Source organism: Haliotis cracherodii, unplaced genomic scaffold (genome assembly GCF_022045235.1).
Source record: "Haliotis cracherodii isolate W230 unplaced genomic scaffold, xgHalCrac1.p SCAF_10, whole genome shotgun sequence".
NCBI lineage: Eukaryota > Metazoa > Mollusca > Gastropoda > Lepetellida > Haliotidae > Haliotis > Haliotis cracherodii.
Window position 1 is genome coordinate 38,026,644 of NW_027266265.1, and position 24,892 is coordinate 38,051,535.

The window sequence follows — 24,892 nt, forward strand, 5'->3', positions numbered from 1 at the left end:
GTCGCTTTATGTCATCAGAATAAATGATTAAATGTGAAATTAACAAACACAGAAAGCCCCTTCTCTGGAAAAATAATCTATGGCACTAATTTTCGAACTCAGTTTGGACAAGTATCTCTTAGATAAGCATGCAAACTTTTGTTCATGTAACTTTAGTAGTTTCTGAGAAAACTTGTCCCCATTTCACACAGTATGCACTAAGTTGAAAAACACGAAGCAAGGGCACTAACTCTGTAAAAAAATAATTTAAGACACCAATTAATCATGACCAGTAATACCAGTGTGTAAAATTTCATTTCTCTAACTTAAATAATTTTGGAGAAAATTTGTTCCCTTTGAGCCGAGGACGGACAGAAGAACGGACAGACAGATGGATGAACTCTGTTCCTGTGTCCCCTGACCCACTTCATGGCGGTGGATAAAAATGATATGGTATTTTTCACAGATGTAACCTTGAATGCTTACATAGTGCCTTGTGAAAGCTATGTGCAACTTTTCTTGTGCAATTCTTGTCGATACGATACCTTAACTATTGGGCAGTTACACCTTACGATACCTTAACTATTGGGCAGTTACACCTTATGGTACCTTAACTATTGGGCAGTTACACCTTATGGTACCTTAACTATTGGGCAGTTACACCTTACGGTACCTTAACTATTGGGCAGTTACACCTTACGATACCTTAACTATTGGGCAGTTACACCTTATGGTACCTTAACTATTGGGCAGTTACTCCTTACGATACCTTAACTATTGGGCAGTAACACCTTACGGTACCTTAACTATTGGGCAGTTACACCTTACGATACCTTAACTATTGGGCAGTTACACCTTACAGTATCTAAACTATTGGGCAGTTACACCTTATGGTATATTAACTATTAGGCAATTACACCTTACGATACCTTAACTATTGGGCAGTAACACCTTACAATACCTTAACTATTGGGCAGTTACACCTTACGGTACCTTAACTACTGGGCAGTTACACCTTACGATACCTTAACTATTGGGCAGTTACACCTTACGGTACCTTAACTATTGGGCAGTTACACCTTACGGTACCTTAACTATTGGGCAGTTACACCTTACCGTACCTTAACTATTGGGCAGTTACACCTTACAATACCTTAACTATTGGGCAGTAACACCTTATGATACCTTAACTATTGGGCAGTTAAACCTTACGATACCTTAACTATTGAGCAGTTACACCTTACGATACCTTAACTATTGGGCAGTTTGGCAAGGACTACAAGACTAGTGCCAATTTCTAATGCTGCATTAGACAGCGGTCTGTAAATAATGCTGTATGTACCAGACAATCCAGTAATTGACAACATGAGCATCGATCTATGCAACTGGAATATGGTGATATGCATCAACCAAGTCACCAATCCAAACGACACGACCCCGTTAGTCGCCTCTTATGACAAGAATAGTCGCCTCTTACTGAAAGCAATGGTTGCTGAAGATCTGTTCTAATCTGGATCTTCATGGTTAGGCTGAAGTTTGGTACATATTCAAGGATTTTGAAGATGTTCTAAACATCACCCTCATATGTCTTATAACAATCTAATATCATTTGCATTACTCCATCATAATGTCCCTGAATTTATGTGATTGTCACAAAAATATAAGTGTCTAAAAAACGGTTTTAAAAGAAGTGAACAAAAGTTGATAAATCCATTTTACCCAGATGCGAATGCTGCACAGGCTGCATGTGAATTTCTGAGTGAGAGGATAAATCTCTTGCACCCCGCTATGACGCTAAAAGCCATGCATTGTTTACGAGTCGATAAAAGTCACGTGACACAGCACAAGTTAACCTCAGATCAATTGAACAGCTGTTTCCTATTGAAAGATAAATTCGCTGTAGCAGTATCACAAGGAATATATGTGGTTATAACACGGGACCCATAAAACCACAGATACCAGTCTTGATACAGCTGCAACTTATTCTCGACCAACGTTATGAACAAATTTGATGTGGCCTGAGGTAGATCTGCTATTTGGCATTCATAATTGTTGCAACAGCAATGGAATGATTTTCACATAATGCCATTAAAACTTATTGTCAGTCAAAACGTTTGCTGTCAGCAAGGTGAGCTAAAAAATGATTAAAACTTGGAAATGTGATCGGGTAGTGGTTGTGATTTTTATCAGTTGTCCTCGTCTGCCATCTCCACACTGTCACTGGCATCCTCAGACACTTTGCTGAGAATCCTGCTAAACTGTGGCTTCAGTGCCAACATCAGCTTCAGTTTCTGAAAAGTATCAAAGAGACCAATTACTCTCGTCTCATCTCTGTGTCAGGAAGAGTGGATGAAGATGTCATAGATTAAAGCATTACTGCTTCTAATTTTCATACCCAAGATGGGGGTAAAGAATCCTGCGTCTTAATTTCTAAATAATTCTCAAACAATTGTATACAATGTAAAAGAGTCACACTGGCAACGACATCTCTAACTACTGTTGACACTTGTCACATAATAACAACCAGTATTTCCACAATGGGGATGAATTCTTCCAGTGAAATATATATTATACATGATATAACTCCTCTTCTTACACCCGTTGTCAGCGTAATAATATCATTAATACTTATCCTCACTGCTTATCTCATCTCATCTCATCTCATCTCAGTCTTTGCTGTGTTCACAAGAACTGAAAAAATATCTCACCCGAACACACTCCTCAGAAAGTGCAGCCGCACCGGAGGCATGTGACCAAGCCGGTATACTCATCACTCTCTCCACTCCTCCATTAATGGTCGAAACACGAATACTGGAAACAGGGATGGCTGGGTGGGCACTATAGCGTATGAGTCGGGATAAGTATAAATTTACATAGTAAAACAGGAGGCATGGACTCTCGATCGGTGGTTGAATCTGGTGTAACCGAAATCTGTGGCATGTATTTCTGACATTCTGGCAGCCGTGGCTAAAGGCTGTAGAAATAATGTTTTCTGTATCAGTTGTTCGAATAAGTTTCTTCTAGAGGTTGGTAAGCGTCACTGGTAAGATGCTTCAGGACTATATTTAAGTCCCAGGGTTGGGCTTTGAATTTCTTTCTTTGATCTTCTAGTCTGTAAGATCTTAGGATATCAGTTCAGGATTTCTCACAGTGATGAGTATTCTGGCTTGGTCACAAGCTTCTGGTGTGGATGTGAGAGAACACAGCACAGGAGTTTCCACTAACTTTTCAGAATGAGATGAGATATTATCATAAGCACCTAGTATGAGGATAAGGAAAAATTATAAATATTAAGGTTTGGTAAATGCAAGGTAAATATATATATGCATATATGTACCAGTATATATTTTAAAGAAACAGTGACAACAAAAGCACCACACTAGTTATGTATGTTTTCCAAACTATAGTGTGTGTGTGTGTATGTGTGTGTATGTGTGTGTATGTGTGTGCATGTGCATGTGTCTGTCAATAATAGCACTATCTATCCAACGGGTCCACTGTTTCAGACGAACAGGCCCATGCAGCACATTTTTAACAAATTGTTGTTTAATGTCGCACTCATTATATCCTGCTATTGTGATTTATTTTGCGAGCAAAACACCACCCAATGAAACAATTAGACCTGAGTGTAAACCGCCAGTCCCTCAGATCTCCACTAGTTTCAGGCTTGTGGATTTGTAGTGGTGTCTAGCCCTGCAGTCTCACCTCGTCGTTGTACTGGAAGATTCGGTGGTCTATTTTGGGGGCCAGGTAGCACTGCTCCGCCTCTGCCTCATGGATGCTCTGTTGTCTCACCAGGGGGTAGGGCTTGTGAACCTGATCCATGCTGGCCTGTCTCACCATGGAGGTCTTCCTGTAGTTGGCCACCACAAATGTTATAAATAAGTCAAACATTACATGACTGTAGGCTACCTTTCAATTAATCACTCTTTATTTCTGCACCATAGAAGTCACAGACCCAGACAACAAAGGCAGTCTGCGACTTTAGCCACCAGTCCACAATCCCAGTCTGCTAAATTTCTGTTCGGTTAGTATAGCCAATAATAATCCATTTGTAATACTGAAATCTCCTGAACATAATGCCAAGAGTCAAGTTCAGGTTTGTCGACTGAAAGCCATTTGGCACAGGCTGGAAAGATATAAGTTCTAATTACGAGAGTCTATGAAAGAATGGTTTTCCTACTCACACTGACATTATAATTATACAGTGACTAATGTTGCAAAGTTTCACTGCTAGAGGAATTTAACCGAGAGTCAGGTTTAAAAACACTCAGGACACAGTAATATTCTGATACATAATCTTTCCTCCATCGTCAATACTTCCCACATTTGTGTACAGTATCTTCCTTCATCAGCTGTGAATCCATGCAGCCGCTATGTACAGTTATAGTGATGTGTGCCCTACTCCCGTCCCTATAACATTGTGTGAACCCTACCATTGCTGACAGTGAGTGAGTGAGTGAGTGTGGTTTTACGCAATAATATTCCAGCAACATCTCTGTGGGGGATGCCAGAAATGGGCTTCACATATTGTACCCATGTGGGAATTCGAACTCGGGTCTTTGGCGTGGCAAGCAAACACTTTAACCACTAGGCTACCGCTCCACCACACACTGTCAGTTGAGAAACATTACCCTTTATGCAATGTAATCTACGCACTAAATGATCTAAGCACTTGCTGGCTTCCCTCTGGCTCAAAAATGGTGATTTCACAGCAAAGCAGTCCTATTAAGAGGTGATGGAGGGATGTTGTGTACTCAAGTATACATGTGAAATATTGACAATGCCTTTCCTAGTACTACAATGTATTCAGAATTGAAATGACCTTCTACCCATTGCCTTACAATGTTATATATGCATTGTCTTGTAGGGGTGTCACGATAAATCAAAATATCAATATATTGTTATTGGGAAGCACTTTAAGTCAATAAATCGATTGTTAAATCAGTTTCCGATCAATAGTATCGATTTCAGTTAGGAATATCGATAGTTTCGATTGTATTAATACATCAATTAATTACATGCAATGCTGTACAAATTTGTTTTTCTTTCGAGTGGTAGTAATTTACACATGAATTTTCTTTTTTCTTAAATTATTTGGGTAAAAAAATAACAAATCAGTCATATCTCAAAATTTACTTTTTATTTGTTGTTATTGTTATCACATTCAAAGGAAACTTCAGTTCCAAGATTTAATTCAACTCTAAAATCCATCTAAAATGATACACTGAAAACTATCGATATTTATCGCAATATTTGCTTGCAATATCAATAGTTATCGTAATAGTTTCTTTAAATATCAATAGTTATTGCAATAGTGATTTCCAGACCAATAGTCACCCCTATTGTCTTGATCATTGATCTGACAATATGATTTGATCTAGCACTAATAGTGAGTGAGTGAGTACCAGTATGTTTTTACACTGCTTTTAGCAATATTCCAGCAATATCACGACGGGGGACATCAGAAATGGGCTTCACACATTGTACCCATGTCGGGAATCAAACCTGGGTCTTTGACGTGACGAGTGAATGCTTTAACCAACAGGCTACCCGACCGCCCCTCTAGCACTAATAAAAACAAAAAGACCTAACTTCAAATCTGGATCAGTAATATCAACAGTTATATCTTGCTCAATTGTAGTGTACAAATGCTTTGACAGTCACCCCTAGTGTGCATAAAATAAGGTCTAAAGTACAAAAAATTTCTGAAGGGCACAGGTGAACTAGTCATCTAATGCCCCGCAATTTGCAGATTTGCATCCCTATGAAATCTAGGATCATGGTTCAAATCCTGGTCACTCCCAATACCATACCCATGCTCATGGGTTTCACCAAGTGGTAAACATGTGACACCTGCACCATTTCCGGCTTTCCTCCCACATAAGTTGACACACTGTAATATAACTGTAATACAGTTCAAAGCGGTGTTACACCCAACCCACTCACTCACAGCATTTCATGGATGAGACAAATCTGAACTGTACATACCTAGCTAGACACAAGAGACTCTGTCTGTGTCCCGACTTGCATGGTTTCTGCCCCTTGTAGATCTTCACAGAGTCGAAGTGGTTGTTGACGGTCGTCGATAGAGACTGACACTGTTCAGCAGACACCTGCAAGTTGTACGAGTAATGTACATACTTCAACCCACACAAAGTGGTGTCAATATTTAAGGGAACACGAATGCCAATTCCAGACGTTTACAGAGGCCAGAGTGCATTCTGAGAGCATTTAAAGACATTGTTAAAATACTATGGCCAAATGAAGGTGAATAATCATAATGGTGTTTGCAGTGTTTGAAATTAAAAGGGGTATTGGGCATTGGGATACTCCAGGAGTATTTGAAGTTGGGGGCCCCAAAATCTTTAACTTTTAACATTAGGCTAAAAAAAAAAAAGTCTTGGTTCTCAGGCACTGGCCACATCATCATAAAGTTCATTGTTTTTGGTTTCATTTTCAATTTTTTTGTGCATTGTGTATTAGGATTTTTTGATTTTTTTGAAAATGGAAATAAAAACAAAACGTGCGGCAGACTTAATGCTGATGCGGTAGGTGCCTGAGAACCAAGACTATTATTTTTTTTAGCCTTAGGTTGTTTTTTTTAGGGTTATGATAAGAGCCCCCTGATTTACAGAATGTACATATACAACATTTCATTTAAAAAACCAATGGCCATTAATTGGTGTTTAAAAAAACGCTGCCATGTCAGATTCAAACCTCTTGAATAGATTTAGGTGTGATCATTCGGAACAAGTTTTATCTTCAATGTAAAAAGTGTGTGTTTCAATCTGATTTGTAGAATACATTGTTGAAGGGATTAAAAACACTTTTCATTGCATTTTCATACAGGTATTTTTGTTGATGGTGACATTTTTTCTCGGTCCCAATTTGAAAGATCTATCATTTGGTATATCTACGAGATTACATGTTTTATTTTCTCTGCATTCTGCTAACCTAGCAGTTCATTGTAAGGTTTTAGTTTTGTTTGTTGTTTAATGCCACACTCATCAATATTCCAGCTATATGACAGCGGTCTGTAAATAATCGAGTCTGGGCCAGACAATCCAGTGATTGATATCATGAACATCAATCCACGCAATTGGTTTTGGTTTGGTTTGTTGTTTAACGCTACACTCAGCAATATTCCAGCTATATGACAGGGGTCTGTAAATAATCAAGTCTGGGCCAGACAATCCAGTGATTGATATCATGAGCATCAATCCACGCAGTTGGTTTTGGTTTGGTTTGTTGTTTAACGCTACACTCAGCAATAATCCAGCTATATGACGACGGTCTGTATATAATCAAGTCTGGGCCAGACAATCCAGTGTTTGACAGCATGAGCATCGATCCACGCAATCAGGATACGATGACAAGCATCAACCAAGTCAGCAAGCCTGACCACCCGATCCCGTTAGTCACCTCTTACGACAAGCATAGTTGCCTTTTACGTCAAGTATGGGTTGCTGAAGACCTATTCTACCCCGGATCTTAAGGGTCTTTGTACATGAGCATTAGTACAAATCTCACCACTATCTCACAGGTCTTGAACACATCGTAGCCATCCTTCCCTGTGGCGATGTACTCCTTGGTACACAGAGTGTACACCTGAAGGAGAGACAGCTTCATTATTACACAGGATACATGGCACCGATAAAACTGACATATTATCTATGTGGCCGATATAGTTGGTAAGCACGTTAGGTTTAATGCCATCACAGCTTGTCGCCTTGCCAAGTCACAGACTTTCATTTTAACAAATTTTGTGAAGCCCATAAGTATGGATGTGGTGCTGACAAATCTAGGATATGGAATAAGTCAGTTCTTGTATTTGAAGCCAAAATTGTCAGTTCCCAGTAGCGCCAAGGACACAACTCTGTACAGCATATTAAGGCCTCTTTTGAAATAAGATATTGACTCAAGTGACAAAAGAAGATTTTTTTTTATTGAAATGCACTGTTATTATTATTGTACATCCTTCTGAATGTCAAGTATTCCTGTTGCATCTTCACAATGAGGGAGTTTACACATTCTCCTGTACTTTTGACAATGCTGCCACAAGTTCCCTACATAGTCTAGCTTGGAGGAATTCCCTCTACACATTCACCATGCTGGAGTCTACACGTTCCCTGGGGGTTTGACAGATAACATGGCCAAAAGTTCCTTACCCTGTCCAGCTCAAGGTATCCACCTTGTACCTTCACCAAGCGGGAGTCCACACGTTCCCCTGGAGGTTTGCTGGGGTCAAATCCAAAAACCATCCCTGACACCTGAGGGAAGCGCCCCTCCAGTTTGGGGTACTTAGACACCCCGTTCTCTAGAGCCTGATGGAGCTGGGATCCTGGGAAAGGTGGAGAAGGTGATATAGAAAATATATAAATAGTTACCATGTACTTAGTGATCATATACTATTTTATATCAAATATAAAACCACTATTTCATCAACTTAGTGCCATAACTTCTTTCTGTTTGCCACTATGAAACTTTTTTTTCCCGAGACATGTGTAAGAAAATACATAATAAATAAAAATTTGTCTTTTCGTGTCAAATAACATGTTTAACACATCTCATGACATTTTCAATCTTTGATGCACCACTCAGGAAAATATAAACTTTGTCAGCATAAGATAAGCCAAAAATTCACTCTATGTTTCTTTCAATGTGATAATTACTAATGGCAATTAACAATCAAGGCAAAGGAAAATTTTAAATCTGAGTGTAATTGCCTATGAGAACAATTTACTGTAAACTGAAGTCTGTACTTAGTGTGTGTGTTAGTTACTGTTGTTTAATGCTAGTCAATTTTAATGACATAATTAATGTAATGACAGGCCATCTCACTACCAGATGGTAATCACTCTGTAATCACTAGGCATAGGTATACATAGGTATAAATGTGCTTATTTATTGTGACCATTTGTGGAAAGTATAGTGAGAGTAATCTGAAAAATTGTCACTTCTAACCGAAGCTGACTCAAATTACATAGATTGGCTACTGGTCTGGCACTATTGTCACCCACTGTGCATAATGACCAAGTGATGATGTGCTTGGTCTTCTTTACCTATCCCTTCTAATAGGCTTGTGCACCAATAGTTGCGGTAACCGTATATCTGTGCTGCTGCCTATAATCATTTTGTCTGTTTGTTGTTTAACGCCACACTCAGCAAATTTTCAGCTATAAGACAGCGGTTTGTAAGTAATCAAGTCTGGACCAGAAAATCCATTGATTGACATCGTGAGCATCAATCCACTCAATTGGGTTTGGGTCTTCTTTGAAATGAGGAGCCGAGCAATTTGATATTGATCAGGCTAGTCGCCTCTTATGACAAGCAAAGTCGCCTTTTACGGCAAGCATCGGTTGCTGAACACCTATTCTATCCCGGACCTTCACGGGTCTATAATCATTATGATATTGACTTGTCCCTACATAGCAGCAAGTCAATATCAAAATCGTTTATTGGGAGCAGCACAGAAATACAGTTACCACTACTAGTTTCACAATACACCTGTTGCTAGTAATCTCCACACCCACCTGTGACTTTAAGAACCACCAGCGGATCAACGAGAGGCAATATGGTGAGAAGATCCCTGATTTTGAAGACTCCTTTTGGATGTATTTTGTCAGATCTGAAAGTCCCTGAGTTGAGCAGTGCTATTTCAGCCTTGGTTGCTGTCAGCATGATGTCCATCACAAAATTACCTACATCAAAACAAACATTATCATGTACATCTACTATTATCATTTACAAACAATTGTTTGTCCCTTCTTTGAACAGTGTTTTAACATATATTTTATCTTTACAAATAAAATTTGATCTTTTAAAAATAGTGCCACAACAATGTAGCTCACCTGGATATGTAGGCAACAGCGTTACGTGTCAACAAAGACAGCCACAACAAAAAATTCTGCAACACTGATATTTACACAAAAACATAATGTATAAATACTGAGGATTTAAAAAAAACCCACTAAACATTTGACTCCAGGATATTTTAATTCATATTATGTTTCTATGTCTCCTTGCAGTTTTACCTCTGCACACATGCAACTATGACAGCAAAAGTAAAGACGATGTTAGTACCTTGAGAACATTGAATGAGTGAGGATATTATGGAGTGCTCAAAACAAACCAGTGACTGATAGTGTGAGAACTGATGTGACATCACAACTGAAGGTCACCCATTGCCATAGAAACCAAGTTGTTACCCATTAATATTTTTAACAAACTGCTTATCCCCTGAGGCATGTCTTCTTGAGGAAAGTTTGTTTGTTTGTTTGTTGTTTAATGCCATACTCAGCATTGTTGCAGATATATGACAGTGGCATGTAAATAATTGATTCTGGATCAACCAATCTAGTGATTGACATCATGAGCATCAATCTATGCAAGTGGGATACGATGATATGCATCAACCAAGTCACTGAGTCTGACTGCCTCATCCCTAAGTCGCCTCTTTGCGGGGCCTTAGAAAAGTAATAGTACAGCAACATCAACACAATAGTTATCATTGGTAATAATTCTAGGAATTCTACCTCTATTACATCATTGCCATAAATCCTGTGTTTTGGTTGCAACCACACTATAACTAAATCTTCAGATTTTAAATAGAAGTCCTCCTCACTGTTAGACCTTGGACCGTGGTCTAGTGGTAGATTGTCCGCCCAGAGAGTGGAAGGTCCGGGGTTCGATCCCCAGCCGGGTCATACTAAAAGACGTTGAAAGATGGCACTTTTGTTACCCTGTCTGGGGCTCGGCATTAAGGGTCTAAAACAACAACTGGTAGGCTTGGAGTCAGTATAAGTCTGTCAGTCAGTGTCTGAGTGGTTTATTCATGGTATCTCAGTGGGCTAGCACTATAAATCGGCATCAGTCTGGACTAGTACAAGCAGCCAATCTCACACACATGCATGCACGTCACTATATATGTGCAATAATCTTTGACGCGATGTTACACCCCATTTCACCTCACCACACTGTCAACTACAACTACAAACTAGTTGTTCCTGGAATAGCACCAGTAGCTTGACAGCTCTTCCGTGCGCAATCCTCACTTCTTCCCAAAACATAAAAACACTAGAGGATTTTTGTTTTGCTTTTGTTTTGTTTTTTGTTTAATGCCGCACTCAGCAATACTCCAGCTATATGATGGCGGTCTGTAACTAATCAAGTCTGGACCAGACAATCCAGTGCCTTTTATGGCAAGCATGGGTTGATGAAGACCTATTCTACCCCGGATCTTCACACAGTTGTAACAAGTATATAACAATGTCACTCAAAGAATAGGAATTACACAATAGGCATCTGGTGAGAATCCCAGACATGATCGCAAAGAGTCCACCAGGACAGATAATGACGTTTGTCAGCGTATTTGTGTAAAATACGCATCAGAAATGCAGAATTACGCAGTAAAATATCATCCAAGCGTATCAAATACGCAACGAACATTACAGATATGCTACAAAAATAAAACTTGTACGTATCATCACAATATTGTATATTGTATCATCACAATACCCTGCGTATACGATTAGCAAATCAGCAACTTATTTTGAAATTATAAACAGGCATTCCGTCAACCTTGCCAAACTCCACGATGACAGTTACATCATGATCATTTGCCATAACTCTTTCTTGTGGAAGTATCATGGTATTTTTGAGTCCTATAAAGCTCTTGAACCCACACGAAACCAGTTTGCAGGGACTAGATGAATAGTGTTTTTGAATATTTAACTTAAATACCCACATGTGTAAAAACTAGTGGGTAACAGAAATTTGAATACGTAGATAGAATTACTGATACCCAATGATTTTAAAATGCATGGGTAAAATACCCACAACACCAAAAGCTTATCTGGAGCTCTGGGTAATTACCGGCACACTGTATGGTACAGGGGTTATTTTATTGTGTGCTTGTAGTTTAACACTGCACTTGGCAACATGCAGTGTTAAATAACAAAAGAGACTATGTGGTGTGAATGTAGCATGAAACCATGTGCTTGTTTGTTTGTTTGTTTGTTTGTTTGTTTATTGTTTAACACCACACTCAGAAATATTCCATCTGTATGACGGCAGTATGTAAATTATTGAATATGGACCAGACAATCTAGTGATTGACAACATGAGCATGGATCTATGCAATTGGGATCCTGTTAGTCGCCCCTTACGACAAACCTAGTGGCCATTTACGGCAAGCATGAGTTGCTGAAGACCTATTCTACCCCGGATCTTCACGCGTCTATTAAGTACAAACACTTCTATTGCCAAGGGAACTGAAAACATTTTTTGGGTGTACACAGTAACCCGTACCCCACAGCATTCTTTCCTAGTTTTCATTATTTGGTATGATTTTCTATTTTCATTAAATTTCACTGCCGGACAGTGTGACAGTGTGACAGCTGACATAAGCAGCCACTCAAAAAGCTCTAACTGTCAAAGGTGCTGTTAGTTAATCACAACATTTCAAAATTCTACATCAAAAACTACCCCGCAAACAATTGTTAGACATAAAACAGACAGTGACAAAAAATATCTCCCTGCACAAGTGTTTAGCAACAGATGTGCAGAAACATATAAAATCATACCACTTCATTGAGTGTCCCCCAAAATGTGTTGTGCTGGGAAACAAATAAACAGAATAGGCATACTATTGGCATATACTACACATAAAAAATTAATAGAGCACATAGTCAATTTCAACCTACCAGTACTATTTTGTGAACTGAAAATATGACATACTGAAAAGTCTGTGATTAAAAGTTCATTTCTCTGCTGCTCTTAGTTTTCTTTTGTTTGTTGTTTAGCGTCGCACTATTCCAGCTACATGGTGGTGGTCAGTAAATAATCATGGACCAGACAATCCAGTGACTGACATCATGAGCATCAATCTACACAATTGGGATAAATGACATGCATCAACCAAGCCAGCGAGCCTGACCACTCGATACCATTAGTTGCCTCTTACAACAAGCATGGGTTACCGAAGACCAATTCTAACCTGGAATCTTCACAGGTAGACTACTCATAACATCAAGTTTATAGATGATAGAACATTTGGATACCAAGGATACACTTGTCCCTATTTCACAAAGTGATCATAGCTGAAAATAAGCATCTTCCTGAGGCAAGAGCATCCACTAGCCTTTTTATCAAAGTCTTGTTTCCACCCTTGACACATCAAGCCCACTTTCCTGTGCTAATTATGATTAGACTATTGCACATATGAATAGTCCAATCAGAGAATGTTTCATAAAATCAACATCCACGACTGGTACACCTTCATATGAAAGTGACTTTCTGCTGGAATATGTCTTTTCATCTTTTAAACCCCCCAACGATTGCCTATGTTTTTGTGTCAGGTATGAAATCGCAAATGTTTTCATTGTCTGATCGACCTGGTCGTAGCCTATGGTAGTCACCATCTTTGTGAAGCTATACGAGTTAAGAACAGCAATCTGATTGGATATCGCGTTTTCATTACAAAGGGCTCAACTCGTGAACTACGCAAGGTGGTTCCAGGGTCGAGCCAAGAAAAGTGGCCTTGGTGTGGCAAGGGTAGAAACTAGGCTTTGATATAGGCCAGTGGACACGCTTGCCTCGGAAGACAGAAAATAAGAGGAACATCATACACAAAAGCAGTGTATCTTGAACAAAGTACAGCGATAGACATCTACCAGTCAAACTATCCTGTTCTGGCAAGGGTAGAAACTAGGCTTTGATATAGGCCAGTGGACACGCTTGCCTCGGAAGACAGAAAATAAGAGGAACATCATACACAAAAGCAGTGTATCTTGAACAAAGTACAGTGATAGACATCTATCAGTCAAACTATCCTGTAATAATAAGAGGAGATAACTCTACTCACCTAGATTAGTCTCCTGGGTACGTATATTCTGGAATCGGCCATCCATCTCCACTGCCATCTCCCCCAGCTCCTCATCCATCCTGGACCCCACAGCCTCTGAAGAAATGGTAACAGTGAGTGAGTATGGTCCATCAACACTTTTAACAGTATTCAAGCCACGTGACAGTAAGGGAAACTCATGATGAAACCAAGTTTCACCAGTACGAGACCCCACCTCTCCTTAAGCATTTGTTAAGCAATAAAAGCTTTACTTGGTGGCACAGACCAACAAATAACATCCCACAATGAATAAATATCCCCAAAGCAGCACAATTCTTTTACTCAGAATTGAGCCTGACATTTCAGATGTTTGTAAAATTATACATCAAATTCTTAATCATTGGAAAACAAACGGAAAACAGAAACCTAAAGTATGCAAAAGAAATGTACCTGTTGTTACTCTACAACAGGTACACACAGTGAGTGAGTGAGTGAGTGAGTGAGGGAGGGAGGAGGGGAGGGAGGGAGGAGGGGAGGGAGGTTTGATGCCACTTTTAGCAATAATCCAGCAATATCATGGTGGGGGACACCAGAAATGGTCTTCACACATTGTACCCATGTGGGAAACAAACCCTGGTCTTAGGTATGGCGAGCAAACACTTTAACCACAAGGCTAATTAAGTGGCAATAGAATTATTTTCAATAGAGCATCCAAAGCAGGAGGTTTAATTAAGAATTGACTTTCACTTTGGAGTATGAATCTTCAAAGACTGACGGCCACACTGTATGAACGTCGGCGCATGCGACAACGGTCATATAATCTGTGGCCCTCAGTATAAGAAGGCTCCTACTCCCAATGAACTCACACAAATATGAAAGTTAATTCAAAGAATTTTTTATAGCACTTTTCTATACCTTGGGGGATGTAGCGCTAAATCTATACATGTGACTTGTTTACACTGACAGCCATACAACAACAAGCTGTATCACGGAGATAAAATAGTTCCCTAAAGAGAGAGGTGCCATGAGCGTATGTATGCTCAGCTTGTTTATCATGCACATCTGTTGTAGTTTGTTTACAACAAATGCATTCAAATAATACCATCTTTGGGTGCGAAAGGTCTGTTAAGAACGACACAGGTAAGTCAGTCACAATGACAGTGAGTTGTAATACATTCACATCAAATACAAGATGTCAATATGGCCGGCACGATAAACGTGACAGGAGCGATTTCAGAAGTTGTTAATTAACTTCTGGCGGTTACATGTGTTAGTCATGATTGATCAGTTGGCCGATCATTGAAAGGTGATAATAAAGATCTGACAAATACATACTAAGGTAATTTCATAGATTGCTGTGGACTGTAACTGTCAGTCTAGACACGGACCGCGTCAATACTAAAATAGTGGATGTGCATTTCTATGTTTTGTTCACTATGGGTCGCAGCGAGGCTATTGGTGAATAGTCATGCAGTCAGACTCTCTGACGATTCTCAATGTAAGCTGAATTCAAGATTATAGGATCTAGATGATCAGAAACAATGCTTTTGTATGTATTCATGCAAGGGAATTCCCCGGGGTTTCAATAGGAATGTGGAAGTAGTCCGAATGTAGGATGAAACCAGTAATATAAATAATGGCTTATTTATTACTGGCTTCATCCTTTGTTTATGTCACTGACCACCGATGATTGTCATCACTACCCTTGTGTGTACATAACAGGTTTCTCTACTCCAGTATAACAATATCTACTCTACTGTATAAACATTGCCTCCTACTATATATATACTTGCCTACTACACTCTGTATCCGTGTGCGACATACACTTGCAGTCGGAAAGCGCACATTAAATCTCCAATATAAGTAAGTAAGCACTCTGTATATCACTTGCTTGATGACGGTGTTAGAACCTACACTGAAATATTGCTCTTAATTGTAATAAAGAAGTTGTTCATCCATAAATTCTTATCCTACTTAGTACTCCAACTTCTAAATGCCTATCAAAGAAGTCACTCTGGATGTCTCAAACTCTCATCCGACTATCAACTCACCAAGTTTACTATCCACAATCTCCTTCACGAGGGGATCTTCAGGTATACTAGAGTCTAGATCCACTCTCTGGATGTCGAACTCTCATCCGACTATCAACTCACCAAGTTTACTATCCACAATCTCCTTCATGAGGGGATCTTCAGGTATACTAGAGTCTAGATCCACTCTCTGGATGTCAAACTCTCATCCGACTATCAACTCACCAAGGTTACTATCCACAATCTCCTTCATGAGGGGATCTTCAGGTATACTAGAGTCTAGATCCACTCTCTGGATGTCAAACTCTCATCCGACTAGCAACTCACCAAGTTTACTATCCACAATCTCCTTCATCAGGGGATCTTCAGGTATACTAGAGTCTAGATCCACTCTCTGGATGTCTCAAACTCTCATCCGACTAGCAACTCACCAAGTTTACTATCCACAATCTCCTTCATCAGGGGATCTTCAGGTATACTAGAGTCTAGATCCACTCTCTGGATGTCAAACTCTCATCCGACTATCAACTCACCAAGGTTACTATCCACAATCTCCTTCATGAGGGGATCTTCAGGTATACTAGAGTCTAGATCCACTCTCTGGATGTCAAACTCTCATCCGACTATCAACTCACCAAGGTTACTATCCACAATCTCCTTCATCAGGGGATCTTCAGGTATACTAGAGTCTAGATCCACTCTCTGGATGTCTCAAACTCTCATCCGACTATCAACTCACCAAGTTTACTATCCACAATCTCCTTCATCAGGGGATCTTCAGGTATACTAGAGTCTAGATCCACTCTCTGGATGTCTCAAACTCTCATCCGACTAGCAACTCACCAAGTTTACTATCCACAATCTCCTTCATCAGGGGATCTTCAGGTATACTAGAGTCTAGATCCACTCTCTGGATGTCGAACTCTCATCCGACTATCAACTCACCAAGTTTACTATCCACAATCTCCTTCATCAGGGGATCTTCAGGTATACTAGAGTCTAGATCCACTCTCTGGATGTCAAACTCCCACCCATCTCCTGTCCTCGTCACTTTGATGTTGCTGAGATTCCGGAAGTCAGTACCACTCTTCACAATGTACGTGTTGTTGACCTGTACAACAGAGAGTGTTGCATGCTAGTGTAGCGGCTAGTGTAGCGGCCGTGATGGGATTCGAACCAAGGACCTTCTGACCTGATCTGTTCACATGACCTAAGAGGTTAACCCCGTCAGCAAGCTTACAAGGTAAGGATGTCATCTGTGGGATGACTCCACGCCCTGATACATACTCCCCCGTCAACAGAAGGCACATCCCCGGCCGCATAGAAGGGTACTGAAGCATATTTTGCTCAAATCTAATATGAACGTGCTCAGCCCCACGTTGGGCGCCAATGTAGAGGCCATAAAATTTCAGAGTCCCATGATAGGATTCGAAACACGGACCTTCTGATCCGAGGTCGGACGCCTAGTCCACATGACCAAAGAGGTTAACCCTGTCAGCAAGCTGACATGGTAAGGATGTCATCTGTGGGATGACTCCACGCCCTGCTACACTAGCATGATAGAAAAAATTCCTGACAAAGATTTTTCTGTATATTTATATATTTCATCACATACGACAAGCATAGTCACCTCTTTACGGCAAGCATGAGTTGCCTGAAACCTATTCTCTACCCGGATCTTCACAGGTCTATGAGTAACGTCCCACCTCATAGGGGAAGAACGTCATACAATCAACCAAGTAACTGATGCTGACGACCCCATCAGTCATCTCTTATGACAAGCAATAGTGTACATCTTCCCAAGGGCAAGAGAGTTCAGTTAACTGCAGGGATGTAAGCAGGTTTTCAACACACACAAAAGAGGAAAACTGTAAGGGGGTCTGAGGGCATGCCAGACATTAAACAATTGATTCCATTTTAAGCAATTTCGTGCAGTTTGGACAACATTCACAACATTCACATCATCCCAATTAAATAAGTACTTTTAAAAAATTGGGCACAGCTTCCGCGCATCCTGCTCCCCGCCAGGTCTGGGAGCAATACCATATTAGTGACTCCAAGGTGACCAGTGCTTGTTTTAGCTCCTAAATCCTGAGAACCAGACAGGGTAACAACAAGAACCATTTTTTAACGTCTTTGGTAACCATGATGCGTACGGGGATCGAACCCGACCTTCCACTCTCCGGCCACTAGGCCACGGAGGCGGTCTATTCTCACATGATCTCCCCAGGGATATTCAGCAATGCAGTGTGTTTACCATCTCTACTCCATAGTCATGGTCATGGCCTCCCAGGATGATGTCTATATCTGGAACACTTTCTGCCAGCCGGCGGTCATTTGGCCATCGCATGTGGGTCAGTGCTATAACCATGTCACAGCCTTGCTGGAAAAGTGATTCACAGACAAATAGCACAACAAATAATAATATACCAAACATTCTTAGACATTGTCACAATTTGACGTTTACTTTGATTACGCTCGCAAAAAAATAATCTTTTGCAAACTCTAACATGACTTACAGTTAATATGAAGAAGCTGGCATACATTCACCACTATTTGTAATGGAGACTAGTAATGACCATCAAATGCATTCTGGAAATATTGGCTGATGTGTCTCATAGTTCAACATACAGCCCTGAGAAAGTGTTATGGAAACCATCCTAACTGACATGGTTAAGAACGATTCAGAACTCTCATAATGTCAGTGCTGTCCAACAGCATTTTTCCTGAATGGAGATGTATCTCAAAGTATAAATCACACATGCTTGCTGCCCAAGAGACATACGTCATACATCAAAAAAAAAAAGATAAAAGCCTGCGACAGGTGGACCTCAAAATGATATTAAATGATTTTTGATTAGTCACAATCTCAGTAAAATCAGATCTTTTACTCTGATATGATGGCTCTCTGCATGAAGATGTCAGGTGAACTTTCTAATCAGCCAAGCAATGTCAAGGCTTCTAATGTTTGCTGCAAGGAGCAAAGCATTCAGACCAGCATATGTTTGTTTGTTGTTTGTTGTTTAACGCAGCACTCAGCAATATTCCAGCTATATGACGGCAGTCTGTAAATAATCAAGTCATGACCAAACAATCCAGTGATTGACATCATGAGCATCGACCCACGCAATTGGGATACAATGACATGCATCAACCAAGTCAGTGAACCTGACCACCCGATACCATTAGTCGCCTCTTACGATAAGTATAATCGCCTTTTACGGCAAGTACGGGTTGATGCAGACCTATTCTACCCCAGATCTTGATGGGTCACCAGCAAATGTAGACAATAAAGGCTGCTTCCGATGTTTCTTAATACTATGGCATCTACATCCAAAAGAGAGGACCATTGAAGAAAGGAACAGTTGTGTTCTGCGTGTTTCTTTTGTTAAAATCGAAATTTTCAAATCGAGGTGGGAAACAAATGTAGCTGACTTGTTTTAGAAAGCTGACATCTGATTGCCTCAAGAATCCACACATCCCGTATATTGATTGGATGGTCAAAGTTTGCTCAGTGTTCACCTGACCCACGTCCTCTGGAGGTGGTGTTTTCAATCATAAAAGACTAATTTTTATATTGCTAGTATTTCAACACCACTCAGGACCATGCTCAAATTGCCCCAGTCACTGGATCAGTGTGCACTCAACAATCATTCTCAGCTCCCTGGGGAGTATACAACCCAAGCTGCCTGTTAGGCGCTAGAAGGTTAACAACCACATTGCCATCTCATCCTACCGGGTACCCATTCATGGCTGGGTGAACAGAGACACATTTTCGAACAAAGTCCCTTGCCCAAGGAGAGGCCACATGTGTTACATGTGCTTCAGTGTTGGAGGAGATCGAAGCCCTAAAATAGTAAAAACTCTCAGGAGCCAAGCTTGGTCACCCATCCAAGGACTCTCCGCGACTGACCTTGCTTTTCTTCACCTAATTTGTGACCTGTGCACTGTGCACAGTACCACATGCCACCACATTCAGGGAGGTATCGTATTGGCATAAAAGATCTATTCTTAATGAGACTCCATAGTTAACATTTAGGTTGATGGTCGGTTTTCCAAGGAAGATGAATGTTCTGTGACCCCCACCCACCTCTTTCTTCAGGAGGCTGGTGAGTCTCTGACCCTCGGTGACAAAGTCTAGGTATGTGACATCCTCGGGGTCAAGGGTCGCCAGTGTCTCTATCCACTCCTCCTCCACCAAACCAACAAAGCCAATCTGGAACAGGTCAGAGTTATGTCCCTTTATAATCATCAGCCAATGTCTTCTTTGAGAGGCATGTAGAAGTTGGAGTTCTAAGTAAGGATACGATAAATGGATGAAGATATATCTTATCCTTACATCCGCCAATAAACAACTATCAAAATAGAAATAATGTAATCAGTGTTTAAAGTGATACAAGTGTTTAAATAACATTAAGTCATAGGCCCCTCCCTTTAAGAGCACTAAACATGCCTAGTGAAGAAGGAGCTGGGTAGGTTAAATGAACATATGCTTTACACTGCCATTTGCGGAGCTAATTCCAGAGGTGAGATAAGGTGAAATGGGGTTTAACGTCGCGTCCAAGATTATTGCACTTATATAGCAACGTGCATGTACGTGTGTGTGTTTGTGTGGCTGCTTGTACTAAAGTATTCACAGAAATGAAAAAAAACTGTTTTTTCGACCTCATATCTTAAAAAAATGCAGTTAATATACAAAATATGTAAATATTCAAACAAATAAATTAGTACTAATTGGGCCGTGGCACAACACAACAGCGTATCAAATGTTTTTATGCCTTTTTACACGTAAAAGTGTGTAAAAATGTGAATAAAACAGACTATTGTGAAACAGGGCATAACCAGGTGTAAGCAGATCAAGGTGACCTATGACACCTTGATGACAGGTGAGAACAGGTGCATAAAGCCTATAGTCTGTTTCTGCTATGTCAATTTGGACTTAGTTTTATTTTTGAATGTTGAAAGTGCCGACAAATTACCTCCTGTAAAGTACATTTTGTATTGTTCACTGAGATCAAACTAGCAAATCCAGACTAGTACTTTTCGAGTTGTTTTGTTATTTCGTATTTACAGGTACGTAACACTTTGTGTCGATTTTTAAATTGAGAAAAACAGTTTTTTTTCATTTCCGTGAGTACTTTAGTCCGGACTGATGCCGATTCATAGTGCCAGCTCACTGATACACCATGTCGCAGTTTAACATACACAATTTTTAAAAGTATCCAGAAGGCTAAGAATCTGATAAATGGTAAACACTACCTTTATGTCATTCCACACCAAGCTGTGCGCTATTTCTCCTAATGCTAGTGGTTCCTCTGCCAGATTGTCCTTGACATTGCTAAGTAACCATGGAAATGATGACTGCTCAGCAAAATCCTCTAAATGGTCCACACCAAAATCTGAAACAAAGGACATCTTTGTCATAAAGGTATAGAATAACAGTGTATTCTATTCATTTATATACTGTAAACAGGGAATTTTTTGCGACTGTTTAATAGCGAGTTTTGCGAACTAGACTCAATCGCAAAAATTAAAAACGCAAAAATAAGTATAAATAATACATACATACTTTATTCATTGTAACACGTCATCAAATGTTGAAATCATCAACCAGAACCACAAGTTACTCAATAAGTTAAAAACACAAATGAATGCAGAATGGTCACACAATACATCACAAATGACAGTGTAAACAGACCAATCAGTGTCACTGTTACCTCACAGTAATCCTGCCTTCTTCCAACCTCGCTTGATTGTGTCAGTGTCCTTTGCAATTTTGTCCACAATTTTGTTTGCATTCAAACTCACAGTCATGACACTGAGTTTAGTCAATTATCGTATTTGATAATTGGTCGCAATCCCTTCCGGTCAACTTTCCGGCCAACTCAGTTTAACTAGCTTCGGAGAGAAGCTGTCTATTGTTTGGTAATCGACAGGTCATCTCAACACGGCAACTCGCAAAACGCAAAAATATCTCGTCGCAGTATTTTCTTTGGTGTGGTATTCGCAATATTTTGACGGTGCAGAAATAAAGCTGTTTACAGTATATAAATTAATTTTACACTTTGAATTGGAACAAGAATCTGATAAAATGTTAGATAACCAAAAAAATCACAAAATTTCTTTAACAAGAAACGGTATCTCCTTAAAGTTTGCAGTCTCACTTTGTTGTCATGATCAACAAGCATTTATTTACTGACATCACATTTGATATCATAAATCTAACAAAGCAAAGTTAAATATTTTAACATATACTGTAAATCTTGAAATTAATACATCTCCAAATTAATGCGACAACTGGCTCCAAGCCAAAAATATTAATGTGACTTCTCTCCAGCCCCAGTAATCCAGCATTACCTCAATCAAATAACAATAGCAACGCTGATTGGCACTGAGTAGAGTACTTCCCTAAAAACAACACATAGATTATATGTTTATTTTATTCTGTAAGCTGAGGAGGTGTCAACAAACTTGAAGGCAGATGACAAGACAAAGGCTGTAGATCTGAGGATAAGTGTGATGAAGCCTATTCATACGCACTGGGTCATATCGGCCCTGGATGCAGTCTCCAAAATACACTGTTGCAAGGGTGGCATCTGTCTGGACTTGCTGGAGTACTCAATTCTTGACCCCAGCAATGATAACTTACCAGATGTCCATTATGAAAATTTCTAGTGTTTGTTGTAACTGTTGCCAAATAAACCGTGATGTGGAATAGATAATTGTTTGTTTCTATATTCAAGCTGGTATTTCCACAATGCCAATATGTGCAGTGAGGCCTTATTGTCAACAGACATTTTGAGACATAAATGCAAAGTTTAATTAATACAAGCAAGCACCATTTGCATTTTCGCATTTAATTCACTCACATATTAATTTCAAGATTTACAGTAGCTCTTTTAGAGTATTTTGGTCATATCACTTAGGTAGGTTTTATAAGAAACCCATGTACACAGTTTGATGCCAGGAGTCCAAGGTTTGTAAAGACAAATATGTGGTTCTACCAAGCTTTCAAACTAGGGGAGATAACTCCATATAGCTCAGTCACAGGACCTCATGCATGGCCATACATGGAATCGGAGATCGGGGGTACACATATAAGATCTGGACATCGAATAGGACTATGTTGTATGGTCTAACACCCCTTTCCAGCAGGGACAGACAAAGGCACAAGTCAGTTAGCCCCAACTGATGAAAATCCAGAGGGACCAGTTGTTTTCTCCAAAAATATAGTTATATTATATGTATAAACCACTAGTTCAAAATGATCGGCAGACTAGCTAGATTTGACCAAGGGTGTCTACCCATGTTCACTATACCGGAAATATCGGGAAAGTTGGTTCAGGTGAATTTTAATGACTTCCATCAAACTTGCTATGACTGTCAGTTGACCTGAGCCATGTCACCATTACAAACAAACATAATGAAAATTCCTTACCAAAGTCATGGTTGCCATAGACAGCACAGTTGACTCCCACACCATTCAGGACAGGCAGCATCTGCTCTCCTTTCAAGAAGATGCTCACTGCAACACAACCAGAATTCCTTTGTATGAATGTAATCATTATATTAATTTGTTTGACATGCCATCGTATCCCAATGGTGTGAATCGATGCTCATGATGTCAGTCACTGGATTGTCCAGACTCGATTATTTACAGACTATCATCATATAGCTGGAACACTGCTGAGTGCAGCGTTAAACAACAAACAAACAAAAACAAAACATTTGTTATAACAGCATGAACATGATAAATTGGGAAATATTCAAATCCATTTGGGAATTTTTACTGACATTTTGCTTCAAACTTGGGGTCGAATATAGGCAACTGAGGAGATCTAGATAAAACCCTGACATTAGGTTAGTTTCGTGCCATGATTACACAATTAATGTATTTAAGTCACTCACTGAGCGATGGGTTGAGGGCATCACCACTGAAAAGGACTAAAGGATGCTGTTCTTTACACATGGCAACATATCCCGCAAAACGAGCAGCGCCCCCTAGTGGCTCGTCAGACTGAGGCTCTATGTTGTACACATCATTGAAATGGATTATTGTGAAAGACATTTTGGGTCCAGTGCATATGATGTTTGGTCCTTTAATATTATCTGAAAAATAAATGAATCAAACATTAAGATAATACCAAGAGTTTTTATGACTTAAAAATCTCATTCTTGTTGCTTTTACTTGGCTGATATTCATATCTGTGATATGTTAAAACACATCTAGAATAATTGTGCAAAAGCTAGAAACTGCTTGTAGAGATTAAGAAATGTTCTAGAAGTTGTCTTGTGTAGTGTGATCTGCCTAAAATATTTACTTAGCGTTACGAGCTGGTTATAGCTTTAACAGCATTGTGTCACTTTTGAGAGGCCAATTCGGAGCCGTTTGTATGTGGTGATATTTTAGCCTCATCACATCAGAGTTATATGGCCAAGTTATGCTGACATTGTGTCTGCAGCAATATATATCCTACAACTAATTAACCCGAATATGAGAGATTCTCTTGTGGAAAAAGCTCCAAGCCATCTGTATTTTATTTCGTGTAATAATCATCAGTGAATGAGTTTATTAGTGCAAACTACTCACTGGTGTTGTCATGAGGTACCAATCTTACCAAACAATATTTTTCAATGAAATGAGATTGAGAAATGGCCAAAAATGAAAGAACATACTTTTTGACAACTGTCATGTTACTTTTAAAGAATTCTAAAGAGCAAATGTAAGTGGATATTATCAGATGCAGCAGAAAAATATTCTAACGGTTCCTAACGCTAAATATCGCAGTGTCATGGTGATGTTCCACACTAAAGTGATGTTTCTGACCGATGTTCTAACAGGATGTTATTTATGCATTAACATAAATACTTTTGAAAACTTAGCTAATCGAACGGTCTCGGTGTAAGATATGCGCATGCCCTTCTTAACTGTCATGTGTTTTATTTCTCACCACAGATTCTTGTCTGTCATGCCTATCGAACAGTAAACAAACTTTTTGAAACTCATTCCAGTTTTTGAAGTAACCGCAATAGTTGC

The 24,892-nt window shown here is 39.6% G+C and overlaps 1 protein-coding gene across 1 annotated transcript; it reads right to left on the reverse strand.

Annotated features, from left to right (window-relative positions):
• Positions 1–1,916: 1,916 nt before the first annotated feature.
• Positions 1,917–24,880, reverse strand: LOC139454355 (mannosylglucosyl-3-phosphoglycerate phosphatase-like). Its single transcript, XM_071235996.1, has 14 exons — positions 24,807–24,880; positions 23,764–23,964; positions 23,294–23,380; positions 21,115–21,254; positions 19,946–20,071; positions 18,113–18,238; positions 16,801–16,966; positions 13,847–13,942; positions 9,516–9,683; positions 8,151–8,323; positions 7,513–7,590; positions 5,971–6,095; positions 3,685–3,832; positions 1,917–2,270 (listed from the first exon to the last, which is right to left on the reverse strand). The coding sequence occupies exons 2-14, from the start codon at positions 23,921–23,923 to the stop codon at positions 2,166–2,168; spliced, it is 1,698 nt and encodes a 565-aa protein (XP_071092097.1). The 5' UTR covers positions 23,924–23,964; positions 24,807–24,880; the 3' UTR covers positions 1,917–2,165.
• Positions 24,881–24,892: the final 12 nt, after the last annotated feature.

Coding starts and splice junctions, on each gene's coding strand:
- LOC139454355 (XM_071235996.1), bottom strand. CDS start 23,923: ATGTCTTTCACAATAATCCATTTCAATGATGTGTACAACATAGAGCCT. Junction 13,943..16,800: donor GATTGTGGATAGTAAACTTG/GTGAGTTGATAG, acceptor CCATTTCTTCAG/AGGCTGTGGGGTCCAGGATG. Junction 7,591..8,150: donor GATACCTTGAGCTGGACAGG/GTAAGGAACTTT, acceptor TCTCTCCTTCAG/GTGTACACTCTGTGTACCAA.